A 20,315-nucleotide genomic window follows, 5' to 3' on the forward strand; every position below is an offset into this window, starting at 1 on the left:
AATTTCTTTAAATGTTTGAAAATTTAAAAAAAAATGGGGTTGGGTCAAATTCAAGACCCCATTACCTCAAGTGCCCATAGAAGCTTTGGGTACTCATTTGCTAGTATTACAAAATAAAAAAAGTTGGTCAAATGTATTGCGAAGGTCTAGTCCAACTGAAAGTAGAATAAGCAGGTCTGATGACATCTACACTTTCCAGATGCCAAGCTGTGGTTGTCTATGGAGGGAAACAAGAAAGTAAACGATGTTATTATATTTTTCTTTTTGCCAAATTTTGTCATATTTGGACATTGGACCTGAAATAAAGATGTCCCCGTCCCACCTTGCATTGGTGGTTAATACTATTGTGCTATTTCAGATACCACTAGAGATAAATGGAGCAAACCTCGGGATTAAACTTCTGGAGGCCTAAAAAGTTGCCTGTTAAAATATTGATGATTAAAGAATATTTTTAAAAAGATGAATAGCAAAAAAAACACAAAATTACGTTCAACAGAACTAAAATTAGAGTATTTTGCATGCCTTATAAAATGGGTATATTTCATAAAAATTATAAAGCAAATATACGTCGAGAAAAATGTGTAATCTGGTGTAAGTAATTATAAATCTATTGTTTTAACAAAAAAAATAATTCTCTAAGTTGTAGATGTCAATCATTGCCATCTCTATCAGCATAGAGTTTTAATGCTTCCACCACTAATTATAATCTACAGAAGGGGGATATTTGTATATCATTATCGGCCATTGTCTTATCCCATAAAATCCCTTTTTTAATGCAAATTACGTGAGTCCGTACTTTGCATTAATTTCGCTAGGGCTCGGCAGCTGCATTAAACTGCCCATAGAAAAATATTTAATCACATTTCTTTACCTACAGTGGGCAGCAGTGTTGCGAAGCCGGAGCCAAGAGCCACTTAAGATAAATAAAGATATTTATTATAAATTATAATTTGGTAACTCCGTTTTGTCATGTGCAAATGCCCTGTTTAAGTTTTTCAAGTCCATTTTTATCAAAAATTTAACTTTTAAAACCTTCAAAAGTGAAAAATAGACGTAGGGAAAAACATATGTTGAGTTTTTTTTTATTTTAGGTCAGAGCCGGACCTGGAGCCAGAGCCGCACCAAAATCAAACGGCTCCACAATGCTGGTGGGCAGTATTAGCAACACCAATCTACAGTCCTCTACTTTTTCTTAGGGATAGAGGGGACAATGTTTATTAAACTAGTCCCCAAAGTTTTTAAATAACTTTCTCATTCGTTGGCTTAATATCTTTGGGGACTATAGTAAATTTTTATTTGTTTGCTCATTAAGTTGAGTGTTCAACGTTTCAACAACTAATTGTAATCTTCAGATGGGATAATTTTGTGTACAATAATACAGTAATACAAAGTCAACAATCAAAGCTGAGCCACCCGTATTTAACGATTGTGAGAAAAACGCAGATAAATAATCTGCCAAATGTTACATTTACAGCCGACTAATATATTAACAAGCGGTTATCAGGCCCTGAAAATCATAAAGTAAATAATATGCAGTTTTTTTATCATGATGTACTTTTTCCGCTTAATCTTGAACACTGACAATATTTCATAAAAAAAAACATGGCATGATGATTAAAGCGAGTGTTTTAATTCCCTAACTGTTAAAGGAATTGCAATTGAAAATGTATTTTGTTGGTTGCCTGCACTTAGATAAAAAGTGCTAGACTTATGATAATAAAGGGGGGGGGGGATGTCTTTGCCCATAAACATGCGTAACTTATTACCATGCACACACAGTAAGGACTTTCAGACAAAAGTTATACAATTAATGAGTTGGTTGTCTGCTGGGTGTTACTTAATCTAATACAAAAGACACATCGCTCCCCCGAATTATATCCTTATACTAAAGTAACAGGATGTTTGTCCGTGTGTCTATGTGTCTGTGTGTCTGTACCGAAGGATCTCGCTAACCGCTGAACCGATCGGGTTCTCCTTAACAGGGTAGCTTCTCATAGGTCCCGGGAAGGTTTATAACTATTTTCTTGGGGGGTGGGACTAACCACCCCCTTCCCCCAAAAAAAAGATGAAAAATACCCGCCCCCCCCGCAAAAAAAAATTCCACCCCCCAAAATATTTTTTTCTTCAATTTTTCTTTTGAAATCTAAAATAAGAAATTAGGTTCCCCCCAAATTCGACTCCCCCCTCCTCAAGTGCCCCTAGAATAGAAGCCTGTACGGGCGTAGCCGCTAGTTTATATTAAAGTGTCATGGATGGCAGCCTTGCCTCTAGAGGCATTTCTTATCCTGAATGTTAATCCCCCTGTTAGTAAAAATGCAGGGAGTAAGGGAAGGGACAATGGATTGAATGTTCAATTTTTAATAGTCTCAGACTTTGGGTACTGGCTTAAAGGGAATGTGCAAGAATTCAGCAGGTTCTGACTGACTTTGGGTACTAGCGCATCAATGCCCTGTTAACTAACTGAGTTAGTTTTAAATAAAGCAGACAGAAAAATTTGTCCTAAGATGACTGGTTTTAACAAATATTTTTCCGAAGAAAATGCCATTTCATGTATAGAAACTCTACTGTGATATTTATGTTTTAAATGATCTAAGAACCCCTTGAATTTAGGTAGCAGTTAAAAATATACGAGAAGGATTGACGAAGTTCTAAGGGTGATTTTTATAGTGATTAATTACAGAATGTTTACTACATTGTGATGTACTGGTAATTTAATTTTCAAGTATATGATTTTTTTCTTTGAACTAATTTTGTTCTCAATTATATTACCATGATCCCTTTATAATTTTGGTCAAATTTTTTGGATAAATCTGGTTTTCATTGCTTTTCAGTGAAAACTCTTAAATTGAATTAATTGCCCATTGTCCCCTCTCTTACTCCCTGGTAAAAATGAGTTCTGAGAACTAATTTGAAATTTTTAATTAAAAGCTAACACACAGTTTATGAACGGCTAGGAAGGAGACACAAATAGTGCAGCAACATCCAATTCATATTAGCTAAGCATTTATACAGTTAAGATCGGTCTGTCCTTCTTTCAGCGTGATTTTGTTTATCATCATTGGGGATGTACATCAATTTATCATCTATAATCTTATCCCTTAAAGTTCATGGGGTTAAGGGCAGTTTTATGAGTATGTCAGTTTGAAAACTTCAAGCAATAGCCTAAAAGTATACTACTATTATTTTTCAGCAAACTTGCTACTGTTTCTAATGTTAAGTAAAATTATAACCGTATCATCAGGATAAAACCAGTTTTGCAAATATAACAATAGTATGCAAATAAATTAGCACGGATCTGAAGGGATATGTAAGTATGGGCGATAAATTGATGTATTTCCCTAATGATGATAAACAAAATTACCCACTCTGTAGATTGGTCATTGAACCAACCAATCAAGATTCCATAAAGTCCCCAAAGTTTTTCAGCCTATGAATGAGTTAATGTGGTTTTAAAAGTTTGGGTACCAGTATAATTTTACATTCCAAATTAAAGTTTTTGTAATGAGCCGTTCATAAGTTATGTAGTTCGTAGTGATAAAAGTATAAACTATATTGAAGTGATACACCATCCATAAGACAGTCAGACTATTGAGCCGACGTAGCCATTATTATAAAGCAGCCTTGCTGAAGCTGAAACTCGAAATAAAAGTATCGAACACTCTTTTATTTAGAATTTGTGCACAATTTTCGCAGTGGTATTATTTCGTGATAACAAACTTGCCAAAATTTTAGTTGGATTCATAACTTAACTTTTCAACATTAAAACTTAATCCAATCTATAATTCAAAGAAGATCGGTGTCTCTCTTTACTTTTTTCTGAAGCTTAAGATCTCGGTATCCACAGAACTAAAAATTAATCTGGAAACCTATTCCCATATTTTTTGATATTGCAAAAATGTATAAATTACAGTGTAAAAAGTACTGTACTTTATACATTATCATTTAAGTTACGATTTAAAAAAACAACTTTTGATTACAATATAGATTTTATGTTTATTTGCTTTTGATTCCATTAATTCAATAAATCCTCAAAAAATTTTGGAACAGGAGCAAAATTTTCATGGTCAAAGCCCAAATTTAACTTCCTTTCTGCCAATGATAAATATTCTATAGAAAAAATTCGGCGATTTCACACAAAATACCTTGTTGAGGTCTGGTAACCCCTTTTCCCCACTATCTTGTTTTGAAATAATTAAATAAAATCAAATAAAAATAGTAATAAAATTAAAAGTAGTGAGGCTAAGAAAAATAAGAGGGGGGGTAATTTTTCGTATGTTTGTTTCTTTTAATTTGGGTCAGGTTAGGTTAGGATTTATTGTTTATGGGGTAGCCCCGCAAGGGTTAGACATACACAAAAATAAACTTCCCCTTTTATTCTTAATTTATTCTAAAAATTAAGGGACGGGGGGGGGGGTATCTGCTTGCAAGACACTTTAAGGAAAGGTACTGTAAATATTTTTTGCAAAACTTTTCCCTTTCCTGACTTGCTGAATTTTGCAGAACAAAAACAAAGGCTTGAGTAGTTAAAGTGAGGTTAGCAGTAACAGTAGTTATTGCTTATTTTAATTTTTGTTATTACTATCCTATTATATAAAGTAGGAAGCTTTTTTTGTCTGTAGCGAAGGATCTCACAAACCGCTGAACCTATATGGTTATTGGTTTGCAGTAAAGCTTTCTGTAGATAAAGGGAAGGTTTTCAATTATTTTTTGGGGAGGGTATCTCCACCCTCACAATAAATATCTTTTACTTTTTCTTTTCAAAATTAAAATTGAAAAAGGGGGGCGGTTCGAGTTTTCTTAGAGGCTTCTAGGGGTGTAGCCGCTAGTTATTATATAAAATGTCAGCATGTCTCTAAGTCACTCCTTGTGTGTTACCACTGCACTGAACTGATTTAGTTATCATTCACAATGTATCTTCTTAGAGGTCCTGAGGTTTATAACTATTTTAGGGTAGAAGTACCACAAAAAAAGTCACTCTGTCTGTGTGTAAACACTGAACCGATATGGTTCTTCTTTACAACGTAACTTCTGGGACGGCTATATAAGTACTTTGGGGGAGAGTACCACCACCCCTTTCGACCCTGGAAAATAAAATTAAGATGAAATTTGTGGCTATGATTTGAGCTAAGATTAATTTATTGTTATTATCCTATCCCTGTGACTAGTGATTAATAGTTATTTTCGCATCGTATTATAGACAGCTTTCTGCAGATATTAAAATAAAAGTTTGTTAGGTCCGGGCTAATAAAACTGGTATTAGTATTAGGAGAGTTTTATTTTTATATTTTATAGAAAATTTTCTGTAAATTGATACTATAAATGATTTTTTAATTTGGCTGAGGTTCTAATCTTGCGAATATTAATCGGTTTCGCTGATTATGAAATATTCTATTTTTATCCACCTAGCCAAATTTGAAATAAAAGGATGACAATATACACAAAATCGAAGCTCTCTAATTAGACGATAGGACAAACTAAAATAAACACTTATGTATCATGTCAGAACTTGATAAACTTGGTAGTACCCTCCTCCTAAATAGTTATAAACCTTCCTAGGTATTATGAGAAGATGCATTCTAAAGAAGAACCATATCGGTTCAGCGGTATGCAAGATCCTATGGTACGAACAGACAGACAGACAAATAAGGATGATTTAATTCTAAAAGGATCCTGTTGGTCAGCACCTTTAGTTGCACGACCTTTGTTTGGAAGTTTTTATGTTTAATATTTGTATTCTTGGTGTCTGGTTGAAAAGCCTATAGTTCTCTCTCTCGAATTATTTTTTGGAAGAGTGTTTTTACAATTAAGCTAATTCTATTTATTGCGCATAATGTCCTTAACGTGGATCTAGAGCTTAATAAAAAAAATTAAAATTAAATTAGGTCCAAGCAATAGAAACTATGACAAATTGACCAGTCAATTGAGGGTATTCTATAATTTAAACTAAACTTCATTTTTAATTTTTCTGGCAAATAGGAGAAATGTATTTGTAGGGGAAGGAAAGATCATACAAATAGCCTAAAACTATCATAAGACTTATATCTTAAAATAAAATAGTCTAAAACCAACCAGAGGCCTATTTGAAGTCTAACTAAAATTAAGAACTCAATCGGTTCGGCATAAATTAGAATCCTTTTTTTACATTCGAAAAGAAAAATTTTAAAAATAATTTTGGATGGGAAGGGTAATTTTTTTTAATGGGGGGGAAGGGGTTAGTATACCTCCCCTCTTTTTTAATTTTAATTTAAAAAATTCTAAGGGGTTAATTTTTTGGGAAGGGGGTGTGGTCCCACTCCCCTTCCCAAGAAAATAGCTTAAAAAACATCACAGGACCAGTAGGTGTATTCCCTTATAGTAGAGCCCAATCGGTTAAGTGGTTACTGAGATCTTAAGCTTCAGACAGGCGGACAGACCGGCAGACACCGTTCTACTTTGTATTATAGATAGAGAAGATGATTATAGGTCCCAGGATGGTTTTATAATATTTTTAAACCTATGGCATTAGATGGATTAGTCTGTTTTGTTAATCATATAAATGAACATTAACAAATATAGAATATTAGCATCTTTATCATGAGAAGAACATACTATTATGGACAAAAAATCCTATGTGAACATGTAGCCATACTTACATTTTACAAGATTATTTGTACCTAATCATCTAAGGTGCCATTATTCCAAAAATAAAACATTATTGACTATCTTGTCATATTCACTAGCGGCTTTGTCCTTAGCCTCTAGGGGCTATGCCCCAAGAGGTGATTTTAAAAAATTAAGTATTTCTGGTGCTGCCATTTATTGTGAAGTAACTGCCTAAAAACAATTTTTTTTGGAGGGGGAGGAAATTTTCATTTTTGGGGTGGTTTGGGGTGTCCCACCCCTAAAGAAAATAGCTTAAAACCACCACAGCACCAATAGGTATATACCCTGAAGAGTAGAATCCGATCGGTTCAGTGATTACCGAGATCTGAAGGGACAGACGGACAGACATCATTCTACTTTGTACTTATAGATAGTATTACTCTTTGTAAATTATACCTAACTTTTATAGGATTCATCAAGTTATATATCAATATAACTATACCTTACAGAAGTATAGAAAGACTTTCCCTAAAAGTAGAAAAAGCAACCATTTTAAAAACAGCCATGACTGAACTCACCTTTGGGTATTTTCTCTCAAAGTGCCTTGTTGAGCACAAATAACCATTAGCCTCTCTTTTAAAATAGATTTATAATATGAGTCTTAAAAAATCAGCCATTTGACGTAATAAAAATGAGGGATGAGAGAAGAAGTGGAATAGAAAACCTCTAAAAAGGAGATCGATAATCCATAAATTTTATTACATTCACATGGCTGATTTTTTTAGACACTTTGTAAAGCCTAGAGCATTACAGGTATTGACCCCGCCTTGTTTCATTGAATACAAGAAAAACCAAATTAAAAATGGTTGAATACGCTTGCGGCAGCCGTATCTTTTGCTATTTTTATATTTTTGTTATATATATCCCATTTCGTAAGAACGCCATTTAGGATTTGTTTTCATTCAATCTCAAAAGAAAAAACTTTTCCAATAAGAAATAATAAAAACTTTACAATTCCAGTTTTGTTTCCATTTTTTTCATCCGTTTTTAAACTCGAGAGTAAACAGGGAGAGGGACATTAGGCTGTAGATCAACTTTGGTACCCAAAGTTTTAAAACCTTGTTTTTTTATTTGTTACAAAAAAAATTATTGGTCACTGCATTGAATTTAGGTTGATTCTAAACTCATAGTGTAAATCAAAAATTTTATTCTACCAAAGTGGTAATTTTTGTTTATCATCATTGGGGTTGTATATAAATTTATGGACCATTGTCTTATCCCTTAAGATCCCTGCTTAAAGATGGTTTATAATTCATGAAACAGTTAGGGTGGTGCAGTTTGTTTCGCATTTTTCTAATTTTTGGTATAACCGTCTCTTTATGACAGTACTATTCCGTAAAAGACACAATCATAGACAAATGATATCATTACTGTCCTTTTTAAGGTTCCAGGACAAAAGCAGGAGTCCCAAACGTCAGAGTGGACAAATGCAGGAGTGTTAAAATATCAATTTAATAAAGCATTTCTATATAGATTAGGTTAGGTTAAGATATGAATATAAGCCCCCCACATGGGTTAGGCATTTACAAAACCTTAAATATTGACTAAAAGAGGTTAGGTTAGGTTAAGTGTCCACTTCGACATTTGCCCACTCCGACGTTTGGGACTCCTGCGTTTGTCCTTGGACCTTTTTGGTTCCAGGTTAAAACAGTGTGATTGTACATTGGTAAACATCCAATCCTTATACGACTCTAAATTATGGGGGAAAGGAGATATTAGACTATAAAACATTCTGGTACCTAAAGTCTATCAATACTTTTAAAAACTAACAGTTTCCAAACTTTTTAACCAGTTTTTTAATTTATAGAAGGGGTGATTTTGGATATCATTATTGAATATGAATATAAAATTTAAGACTGTAATCAAAAATAAGTATGTTGCCTGTTTTTAAGCTAATACATTCCTACTCTTCTTAAATTGTATTAATAGAACCTTGCCATCTTTGTTCAGGCTACAGGTGAAAAAAGAGTTGGCTGTCTGGAAGGCGTCAGAACACTAAAAGGGTACTAGGAAAAACGCAGGAGTGACAAACGCAGGAGTTACAAACACAGGAGTTACAAACGCAGGAGTTACAAACGTAGGAGTGACAAACGACTGAATGGACACTTGACCTAACATAACCATCCATCGATTTTTTAAATGTCAAACCTCTGCGGGAGCTTATTTGCATATTCATATCCTAACCTAACCTAACCTCTAGGGAAAAACTTAATTAACTTAATATTTTAGACACTCCTGCCACAATGCCATCGAAGGTGATTTGACTTTTGTGTCAGAACCTGAATTGGGACATAGTGCATTTCATTACCCTAGGTTAGGTAACTTCATTTCACTTTTCAATAAAATCTAAAATGCAGCCGTTTTTGCAGGAGGTACCATTTTCTGTGAAAATTTTAGAGGAAAATTAAACAGTTTTTAGTTATTTTCTACTTCTATTTTCAACTGAAGAAAAAATCCTTTTGTGTATATACAGAATCATTGTTGTTACTTAATCTTATCAAAAAAAAAATTTAAATACTAACCCATAAAAGCCGATTTTTCATTTTGTTCAATATAGGTAAAATAAAAATATTACCACTTCCAAAGGGTTAAAATCAAAATTTCAAAGCTCTAAAATGTTGTTCATCAAAAATAAATAGCAGTTTATAAGGACTTTTTGCATCCATCTTCTCATTTAACAGGAAAAAAACCAAAAATAGAATCTATTTTTTCAGTGTTGACATAAAAAAAGCATTTGATTAAAAATATAAATAATATTTTTTTTTAAAAGTGCAAAAAAGTAATACAGACTATTCAACTTTACCTCTGACATTTTATTAGATGTAAAAAAAATCTATTTATTATGATAATTTGTTTACAAAATTTTCACCAAAGCATTACTGATAAACCAAGGACTTATTAGATAACATACTAAATGCTCCTTTGTAAAAAGATTCTATGTATTCTGTATTCTATCAATGTATTCTGTAAGAAAATCATGTTTTCAAATGGACATTTCAAATTATAGAGTAGCTTTTAAAAAGTAGAATCTATTTAATCTTTAAAGAATTAAAATAAAGAATAAAAAAGTTTTTGAATTTTATCTTGACATATATATGACTATCATAGCAGTATATAATTAGAAATGTCGATTATTTTATAAATAATTCTTTTTTATACTCTCGAACTTGAAAAGTGTCGCTTAATTTAAACTATGTTATTCAAAAGTTGGATTCGGTAGAAAATGTGATGGAAGGTTTTATTCTACTAACCTTTCACTAACCTGGTCCCGGAATGATTTTAGGAATTTCCCCATCCCTTTGAATTAAAAGCTTCTAGATGCTAGTGGCGCATCCCCTAGTTTTACATAATATGATTAAAAACAATGTTTTTCTGTCCAACTTAATCCCAAATAAACATAATTTAGAAATAGTCACAATTTTAATAATGGATGTAGAATATACATGGATATTATGACAGGGGGAAATTGTCGTCAATTAAGCTTGCTAACATGAAACCCATGTATTCGTCAGTTTGTTCATCCAGAAAGAGGGTAGGATATAAATGTGGTAGAGGGGGAAATGTTAATTTAGCCTTATTAGAGAACATGAAAATCCAAATAATAATATATCCATTATTAGTAGTGAAGCTACTCTATAATTCCAATGTCTGTTTATCTTTTTTATATTTTTTAAAACTGGTTTACTTTAGCAATGTATATAGAATACATGTATTGTATACATTAACAAGGGAAAATTTGTCGCCAATTTAGCTAGCTAATGTGTACCTCGTTTATTATAGTTTGTTCATCCAGGGAGTGGATTGGGGTATTATAACTTTAGCTGGCTGTGAGAATTACTTTATTAGAGTACACGAAAATCTGGTGCAACATCCAAGTAATAATAATATTTCTATAGCATTCAGCAAATCTGCACATGGTAGAGACAGGTACGAATCTTAGCCTAAACAAATTTCATAACTAAAAACAAAATAAAGACCTACTGCTGCTCTGTCAGATGAGCGGAATTTATAGTAAAAGTAGGGGAAATGCCTTCTCTCAAAAACAAGTGCAACCCATAAACATGATCATTTTGGAAAAAGGGTATTTTACAATATAGTCTGCAATATTTTGGATCATAAGCGTGCAGAAGGGGATCTATACAACCCCATGAAACAACATTTTATGAAGAACTGCATTTCCCTTTTATCACCCTTGAATAGAGAGAGAAAGAGACAGAGAAACAAAGAGAGAGAGAGGGAGCATAAGAGAGCATGAGTTAGAAAGACAATTTTACCTATAAAATAGACATTAAACATTCAATCTTGTCATTCTAATATACATACAGTACTAAGGTTTTTTGTCTGTATCCAAAATTCTCGGAAATCGCTGGTCCAACTTGGTTTCACTTTTATTTTGGTGTGGTTTTAGACTATTTTCAAGATCAATATCGCCCTAAAGTCAAAGGGTAGAACCACTCATGGATCTAAAAGGATAAGACAAAGGCCAATAAATTGATGTACATCCCCAATATTGAAACACAAAACTACCTTCTTTGGAGCTTAAGATTACTGGTTGAAACGTTTGAACAGTCAACTTAATAAACTAACCAATTAAAAAAGTCCTCAAAGTTGTTAAACCAACGAATAAGAAACATAATTGTAAAACTTTAAGGACTAGTGTAATAAACATTGGTATCTCTCACTCTGGGAATAGCTAGTCACTTAAAGCTACTCTTTAATTTGAAATGTCCGTTTGAAAATATGATTTTCTCATAGAATACAAATTTTTAAAGGAGCATTTAGTATGGTATCCAATAAGACCTTGGTTTATCAGTAATGCTCTGATGAGAATTTCCATAAGAAAATTCATTTTAATTGGCTGCTATACTAAATTGACTTTTCTTACATCTATTTCAATGTCAGAGGTAAAGACTGAATAGTCTGTATTACTTTTTAGCAATTTTAAAAAATATTATTATTTATAGTTTTTTATCAAATGCTTTTTTATGTCAACACTGAAAAAATAGATTCTATTTTTGGTTTTTTTCCCTGTTAAATGAGAAGATGGATGCAAAAAGTCCTTATAAACTGCTATTTATTTTCGATGAACAACATTCTAGAGCTTTGAAATTTTTATTTTAACCCTTTGAAGATGGTAATATTTTTATTTTACCCATATTGAACAAAATGAAAAATCGGCTATTATGGGTTAGTTTTTAAATTTTTTTTTTGATAAGATTAAGTAACAACAATGATTCTGTATATACACAAAAGGATTTTTTCTTCAGTTGAAAATAGAAGTAGAAATTAACTAAAAACTGTTAAATTTTCCTCTTAAATTTTTACAGAAAATGGTACCTCCTGCAAAAACGGCTGCATTTTAGATTTTATTGAAAAGTGAAATGAAGTTACCTAACCTAGGGTAATGAAATGCACTATGTCCCAATTCAGGTTCTGACACAAAAGTCAAATCACCTTCGATGGCATTGTGCTGCGTTCGTCCATTAAGACGTTTGTCATTCCTGAGTTTGTCCTGGAACCACTAAAGTAAAATACAGTTCCTTAACTGTTAAAACTATTTTATTTATTTGTTTAAAGTTTTGAATATAAAAATATTTACACTTCGATATTGATATTTTAATATTTTATAAGAACATGGATTTGTTGATTAGATTTTGAAACTTTTTGATATTGAAAGTTTTATTTTTGAATAGAATTTTACAGGGTTTAAGGGGACGTTTGACTGCAAATTTTTATACTGGTCCCCAAAGTCAAATAAACACGTTTATTTATTCATTGAAAACAGTGACAAAGTGAGTTATAGAGCAGATGTTCAGTTCTCATATCAAAGAAGAAAGATAAATAATATGAATAAAGAAAAGAAACTTTTGAAAAATAAGGTTAATACCTTTTCAAGAAATTTAGATAGGCGAACAAAGCAATGTATATTAGATGCGCATTTGTCATAGGAATCTTTACCTAAAATTTCAGCTGTCTTTCTTCAATATTAACCGAGAAAATCATATAGTGTTACGGACTGACAGACGAAAATACAACGCGAATTATAGAGTAGCTTCGCTTCTAAAATAATTTGGTTTTTTTTTTTTTGTATGCCATAATAGTATGTATATTTTATATTTTTATTTCAACAGACAACGATCTAGGTTTCAAAATTAAGTTTTAAAATTAAGGGAAGGTTCAGTTTTTCCTTTATTTTTCTAGTACTCTTTGTTAGGTTAGATCTGTTTGGGTACCAAGAAGCCCCGCAGGATTAGGTCACTTTAGTTATAGGCACCACAGGGTTCGCTCCGTTGGTCGCGGGGGAACCCCACCCACCATCCTCCTTTTTCAATTTAATTTTAAAAAGGAGGAAGGGGGTTCAGTGCTTGAAAATCACTTTGAGAGAAAGGACATAAAACCTACTAGAAATATAAATTATTTAGAAAAGCCACTCATAAAATGTCTTTTGATATAAGCGAAGAAAATGGTTCTGAAAATGAATTTTGGAATAGTTTCAAACTAAAATATGTTAAATTTACAAATTTTATACTCAGGTAACAATTTTTAAAATTTTCTCTGGTTTCAGGGATCTCAGGCGATAAGACAATATGGAGGATAAATGTAATAAGAATAGATGTATAACCCTGACAACTACCTGGCCCCAGTCTTAATGAACTTTTTCGTCTTCTAACTAATTGCTAAGTTATTGGCTGGTATTCAAAGGACCAATTGAAAGTCGGAACAGGGTCCATGGAGACATACATGAGTTATGTAACCCCTTCACCCTCTATTGTTTTACTCTAATTACATCCCCACTAAAGTTTATTAATTTTTTATGACTTTTGAACCAATCAATCAAAATCTAATTAGGGTACCCAATGTTTTTTTGCAATAAATATAATGGTTATAAAACTTTGGGTACTAGTGTAATACATAGTCCAAATTACCCATTCTCCATTAGTATCTTTAGTGTTATAAATTCCACCAATATTTAAAAGCAAAGCTTTTCTATAATTAGGATAGGTCCGTCCGTAGGGACGTCCGTCCGAGATAGTTAGCTTTTATTCGTTAATTTAGGCATGTTAGAATTGTCCTATCGATTTCTTTGCTTGGTGATTCCTGTAGTAGTTAGGTACGATTTAGAAAGTGTAGCAACTCTATAATCGTTACCAGAATGTCCGTACGTCCATTTTAAACATGTTGATTTTTTTTTACTTTTTTAATAACAATTTTTTATGTGATAAAATCATCTGATTGATCTGATTTTTTGATTACTGATTCCTATTACAATAAGGTACAATATTATGAGCGAAGCATCTCTATAATCAAGTTTTAAGAAAGTCAGTATGTCCTTAAACAGAATTCTGTATTTACGAAGTTTTGCAACAAATTTACGTATAATTTTGTCAAACCTTATATTTTCATATTTTGTATATTCAGTTCTGACACAATTAATGTTCGTCTGTCATATCGTTTCAGTGCTTCGCTTTTATGGATGTTGTCATCTTTGTTTTAATCTTAAAACGGGGTAATATTGTTTGGCATAATTTGGAATTTTATCTTCAATTGTCTTATCCCCTTAGATCCCTATTATAATCATAGCAAGGATACAAGGATAGAACATTAGATGTTGAATAATAATTCCCTTAATTATAGGTAAAATTAGAGAGAAAAAAATTATCAGAGGGGGGGGGTTAAGGGATGAGTGTCGAATTATTTAATCACAATTGTACTCCCCCTCCCTGGTTAAAACATTCCCAAAAGTTTAGCTAATATAAATAGTTCAAAATGTTTAAAATTGACTCTATGGTATTGAATTATTCAAAATTTTATGAATAGTTTTATAAAATTATTAGAACATTTTAACTATTAAAAATTAAACTTATATGTATGTATATAAAAGGACATAAATAGTTGTTTACTTAATATAACAAATATAGATGGAATCATTTAGTGGTCAGTTCGTTCATCCCGTGTAGCGGTATCGTTATTTTAGCCAGCTGCGAGCATCATTTTATCAGAGTACATGAAAATCTGATGCAACATCCAAATGATAATGTATAGATTCTTTTTTTTATATTTTAGGAAAAAGAAATATGGATTGTTATGGCTTTCCTGTATTTTTATTGGTTCACCTATATCCTTGTACTCGGTAAGGTTTTAGATGCTTTCAACTTAGATTAACAAAATTACCCCTGTTATGCTATTTTCTATAAAAAGTTTTTCTATATTATTACTCTACTACATTCTACTGTTGTTGTTGTTACAGTGATACTCAGAAAGGAAGAGGACATTGGACTGGCACAAAACTTTTGTTAAACACGTTCTTCCATTCGTTGGTACCTGTATCCTTAAACTATATTTGCAAATAATTGTTATCTTTTCTAGCAAAGTATAGTTTTCCTAAGCTGGATCTTTAAATCATTTTAGTGGTGAGCCAGATCGGGGTGAGCCAAATTTTAGCCAATCACAGCGCGGCATTTCATAAAATGCTGTGCTCTCATTGGTGGAAAGTTGGCTCATCCCGATCTGGCTCACCACTAAAATGATTTAAAGATCCAGCTCTATAGTCCACATATATATTTTTTCTGTTTGTCAGGGTAGTGAGTTATACAGTATGCTGATACCCTACAAAGATTATTCCTTCCTCAAAGACGCAGATGATATTGACCTTCTGGAAAGACTCCAGGGTTTTACTTCATTTATAATCCTTATAATAAAGTAACAGAATCTCCGTCTGTATTCCTGTGTGTACCGAAGGATCTCGCTAACCGCTGAACCGATATTGTTCTTCTTTTAAGTGTAACTTCTCATAGGTTCTTTGAAGATTTTTGTTTTTTTAAGGAACAGTACCTTCACCCTCACAAGTGGAAGTTTTAATGCTTTTGAAAAACATCTGATCTCAACATTTAAAACATACAAAATTTATCCAATGTTTTTCAAATTGCTAGTTATCTATTCCTAAAGGGAGCAGATCACCAGTCCATCAGTATAATAATCTGTAAAATTTATGATAGTATTCTCTTATGGATCAATGAAATAACGTGACGCCACCAATTATATTACTTTAGATCCTCCCCCTCCTTTGCACTTAATATAAGAATTTAAATATGATGTAAATAATTAGAAGAACCAGTTACAGCACCTAGTTACAAATTCAGAGAAACCGAGGTAATTATGCAGGGATCTTAGGGGATAAGACCATGATGGACGAAATATAAATCACCCCATATATGATAAACAACCTTACCCCACTTTGAAACGTACTTCAAAGAGTTACAAATTTCAACAAATTACCATTTGACACAAGTACTCAAAGTTTTTAAGCCAACAAATGTGCTTAACATTGAAATTTACATTCCAATGTCCCATCCCTTCATGGGAAAACTGCCAATATATCTTTTTTGATACAGGGAATAGTAGCTTTCGCAAAATTGCAAAAAAGTTGCGAGTAAGATTCCAGTCAAATGTGCTTATTAAGTCAAACTGTTTAAAATTTGCTTTTAATTATACTATTGGTTTGGTCAACATAAAGAACAGTTGGCACATTTGACTGGAAGCTTACTCACAACCTGATTTTCAGCTGTAGTTTGGGAGCAACACTTAGTGAAATTGGCGACCTTTTTATCTGCAACCCTAATAATATTTTAGACTTATTTAGCTTATTGGCTATACCTTATTCCTGTAAATCTCTAATTTCAGAATACAAAATTACACCTGCACCTAGAGCCAATGATCTATTTCAACAACATAGAAGCAGGTCAAGTTTTCCGCGGATAGAAATATGAAAAATTACAGGGATCTAAAGGGAAAACACAATGGCCGATAAATTAATGTACACCCTCAATAAAGATACACAATATAGGGTAAAATTATTCGTAAAAAAACTTACCAATCAAAATTCAAAGTTGTTATGCCAACGAATAAGAAAACGTTACTATACAACTTTCGGGACTAATGTGATGAACAGTCCATTGTCCCCTCCTCTTTCTCTGGAAAAAAATCTAAGAATTGCACAGTATGGCTCGAAGGCAGTGTTATGATCCAGCGAAAATGAACGGTATTCGGAGCCATACTTGAATTTAGTTATGAATTGAATAGCAGAATAACAGTTTTCTGATCCTTGGATATATTTTTCTGTATAAGTCAAAACCGGATCTAATCTTGTGGAAATTAATCAGTTTTAAAGCCATTCTGGAAATTATACTTTTTATTGACGCAGGTATTCTTTAACTTTAGGTGTAAGTGCATTCGTCCTGCATAAGCTATGTAACTCTGCTTCATAATTATCCTTATACTAAAGAAACAGGATGTGTGTCTGTGTGTTTGTTTGTATCGAAGTATCTCGCTAACCGCTAAACCGATCGGGTTCTCTTTAACTGGGTAGCTTCTCATAAGTCCCGGGAAGGTTTATAACTAAAAAATGAAAAATCCCCCCCACAATTTAAAAAAAAAAATTTTTAACTAAAATTTAAAATTTGGTGGGGGCAACCCCATCCAAAAAACAAAATTTTCGCCCCCCCCCCCACCAAAAAATTTTTTTTTTACTTATACTTATAAAATCTAAAATAAGAAATTGGGTTATCAAATTCGACTTCCCCTACTTAAGTGCCCCTAGAGGCCTCTAGGGGGCGTAGCCGCTAGTCTTAAATAAGGAAATAATTGTTTTCTATAACTTGAATTCTTTACTAATAAAATATATTTATGTTAATTTTAAATATTTGTCAATTTTTTATATATTTTTCAGGGGATGAATTTTCTGATCATACTTTGCTTCTAATATTCAATCTTTCTAACTTTGTAGCAGGTAAATCATTTCTAGTTCTCAACCATGCTGATAAATCATGCATAGCATATCAGGGAGTAAGGGAGGGGACAATGGGCAATTAATTCAATATAAGAGTTATCAAAGAAAGGGCATGAAATCCAGTTTAATCCAATAAATTTGTAGGAAATTATAAAGGGATTGTTAATTGAATAATAGATTTCCATAGCGTCATGTAAAGTGAAATCACAACTTGTTTTTGATGAAATATATTGAGGTTTTTTGGTGTGATATTTATATTAAAAGATTATTGGACCCGGCCAGCTGCTAGCAAGAATATGACTGCCCCTTTTTATTCTGTTTATTTATCCTTGCCCCTTGCCCCCACCTCCCTTCTCCCTTCTCCCCGTCTGCTACATTCCAAACTAACACAACGAGTGTTTATTTCCCTTTCCCTCACTTCCCTTATCCCTTCTCCCCGTCTGCAATATTCAAAACATACATAACAAGTAGCGGCATTCTATGCGCAAGTCCCCAAACTCAGTCAGAAACTGCTAAATTCTTGCACATTCCCTTTAAGCCAGTCCCCAAAGTCTGAGACTCCTAAAAATTGAATATTCGATCCATTGTCCCCTCCCTTACTCCCTGATAGCATATGCATTACTAAAACAAAAATCTTTTTATTAATACCAGTTTTTAGCCCGGACATTTGGTACCCAACACTGATTTTAATCTTATAATTTATCATTTTAATATCCATGGAAATCTGTCTATAATATGACGCAATAAATAACTTTTACAGTATAGGTTAAAATCTGATTTAATTCCGCTGGATTAGAACCGGTTCTGATCCTTATTGAAAAATAATGGAATTAATCCCCCCAATGATTACAAACAAAATTAAACCTTCTAAAAGTTAATATTATTGTTTGAAAAGTTTAGACATTGATAGGTTGAACCAAATAATGAATGTTTAATAAAAGTACCCAAAGTTTTTAATTAATGGGAGCAAACTTTTGGTACCAGATTAATTAACAGTCCATTGTTCTCTCCCTCCTATCTGATATATGAAAATTTAAGTAATATTAGAAAGAATTTAGCTAACTCCAATCAACCACAAATTTCGAAAAACCATTTGCGTGATTCTTATTCTAAGTTAGGTTAATTAATAATTAAGAATGCCCTGCAGGGGTCAGTGCCTTGTTATTGGTCCCGCATGGTTGGTCAGAACTCTTAAATGGATTTTTAAAAAAATTAGATTAATAAATTTTAAAGACATTTCATTAGTTTCAGGATGGGTGATGCTGCTAAAATCTGAGACAATAGCCAACTTAACTATACTCATGGTCCTCACTGGAATTATAATTATTATAACCCAGGTAATGCTAATAATAATAGTAATACTCTATCTAACCTAACTATACTCATGGTCCTTACTGGAATTATAATTATTATAACCCAGGTGATGTTAATAATAATAATAATACTCTAGCTAACCTAACTATACTCATGGTCCATACTGGAATTATAATCATCATAACCCAGGTGATTATTATGCCAGCACTTTTTTACTATTATCACAAGCCGCGCAATTTTAATTTTAAAAAGTTGCGCATTTTTTGCACACCCTTTACAAAAAAAAAAGATTATGATGATGTTATTGATATCTTAGTTGATAGAGTACTCTGAAAATGAAGATTCTACAGAAGATTTTGCTGACATACTTGATGAGATGGTCAGAATTATGGCTTTTGCTACAGGTACTAATATTCATTCTCCATATTATGGTTGAAAATTTTGATGAGTAGAGCTAATTACTGAACGATTATTTGAATTCCTTGGTTGGTTAATTATTATGCCAAAAGAAATTCATCTACCCCCCCCCCCCCACCCCCCAAAAAACATACACACACATTATATTTAGTTTATAAAACCAAAATTTAAAGTTAAGGGTAGACTATCCACGCCCCTCTAGGGGCGTAGCCGCTAGTAGAAATAAATGGTCATAAAAAATAGATCTTTTATTACTTGGATCTTACACCAGATTTTCTCAATAAAGTGAACCTTGTAGCTGGCTAAAATAACGATCTCTTTCATCCCCTCCTATTTACCTCATCCCCTCCCCTCCAACTGGATAAAAACGAACTGACCAATAAATGACAGGGAAAACAACCACCTAAATCGACAACAATTTTTTCTCTGTCATAATATCCATAAATATTCTACATCCATTTATAAGAAAGACACTTAGTTTTGTAAGTGTTAATTAATCTTTATTTAGGAATTCTGCTGATTTTGCTGGCGGCTTTTCTTCATCTTCTTGTCAGCAATAAGTAACATGTGCAATCACAACCGCAGAAGCTGTCACAACCGCCAAATTGTTACCACAGCAACAAAAGTATATATGTATAACCCAGACAACTACCTTGATCTAGTTTTGGGCACCTTTTTCGTCTGCTAGCAAATTGCTTTTTGCTTTTTTTGTAGTTACTTGGCTGTGTTAATATTTACGACGCTATTGGATGATATTCAAAGACTCAATTGAAGGTCGGCACAGGGTCCACGGGGTGAGGATAAACAGTTATTCATCCCATTCCCCTTCTATTGTTTTACTCCAATCTACAGCATCAAAACTCACCCTTTTCAATGCTTTAATGTAAAAGCCCCTGTCAGTTAAAATCATCTGGTATTGTGCCTTTTTGCAATTTTTAAAATTATTGAATCATTTATATTTACGTAAGGGATTAAACACCTAAGTAAAGCCCTAATATCAAAGCACTAATTTATGTAATATTTTATTATTGTTTTCCGATTAATAATATAAATGGTATATAGATGTTTTTTAATTACATAAAAATTTAATTTTGCGCTCTTAAATAAATCTTCTGGGGATTTTTTTGGGGGAAAGTAATGACACACCGTAAGTAAT

General features: G+C 32.6%; 1 protein-coding gene across 1 annotated transcript; it reads left to right on the plus strand.

The window, feature by feature from the left end:
* Positions 1 to 13,068: 13,068 nt before the first annotated feature.
* Positions 13,069 to 19,839, plus strand: LOC145325357 (uncharacterized). Its single transcript, XM_080168359.1, has 9 exons — positions 13,069 to 13,175; positions 14,707 to 14,773; positions 15,221 to 15,311; positions 15,749 to 15,792; positions 16,324 to 16,381; positions 17,369 to 17,428; positions 18,674 to 18,765; positions 19,059 to 19,146; positions 19,668 to 19,839. The coding sequence occupies exons 1-9, from the start codon at positions 13,081 to 13,083 to the stop codon at positions 19,721 to 19,723; spliced, it is 651 nt and encodes a 216-aa protein (XP_080024485.1). The 5' UTR covers positions 13,069 to 13,080; the 3' UTR covers positions 19,724 to 19,839.
* Positions 19,840 to 20,315: the final 476 nt, after the last annotated feature.

The sequence above is a fragment of the Acartia tonsa genome, chromosome 8 (genome assembly GCF_053477335.1).
Source record: "Acartia tonsa isolate MP-2025a chromosome 8, ASM5347733v1, whole genome shotgun sequence".
Taxonomy (NCBI): Eukaryota; Metazoa; Arthropoda; class Copepoda; order Calanoida; family Acartiidae; genus Acartia; species Acartia tonsa.

What these genes read in the sequence shown, in the direction of transcription:
- LOC145325357 (XM_080168359.1), top strand. Translation starts at nt 13,081, where the DNA reads ATGTCTTTTGATATAAGCGAAGAAAATGGTTCTGAAAATGAATTTTGG. An exon ending in ACAAATTCAGAGAAACCGAG is followed by an intron (nt 15,793 to 16,323) that starts GTAATTATGCAG and finishes CTCTAATTTCAG; the next exon opens with AATACAAAATTACACCTGCA. An exon ending in TTATAATTATTATAACCCAG is followed by an intron (nt 18,766 to 19,058) that starts GTAATGCTAATA and finishes TTGATATCTTAG; the next exon opens with TTGATAGAGTACTCTGAAAA.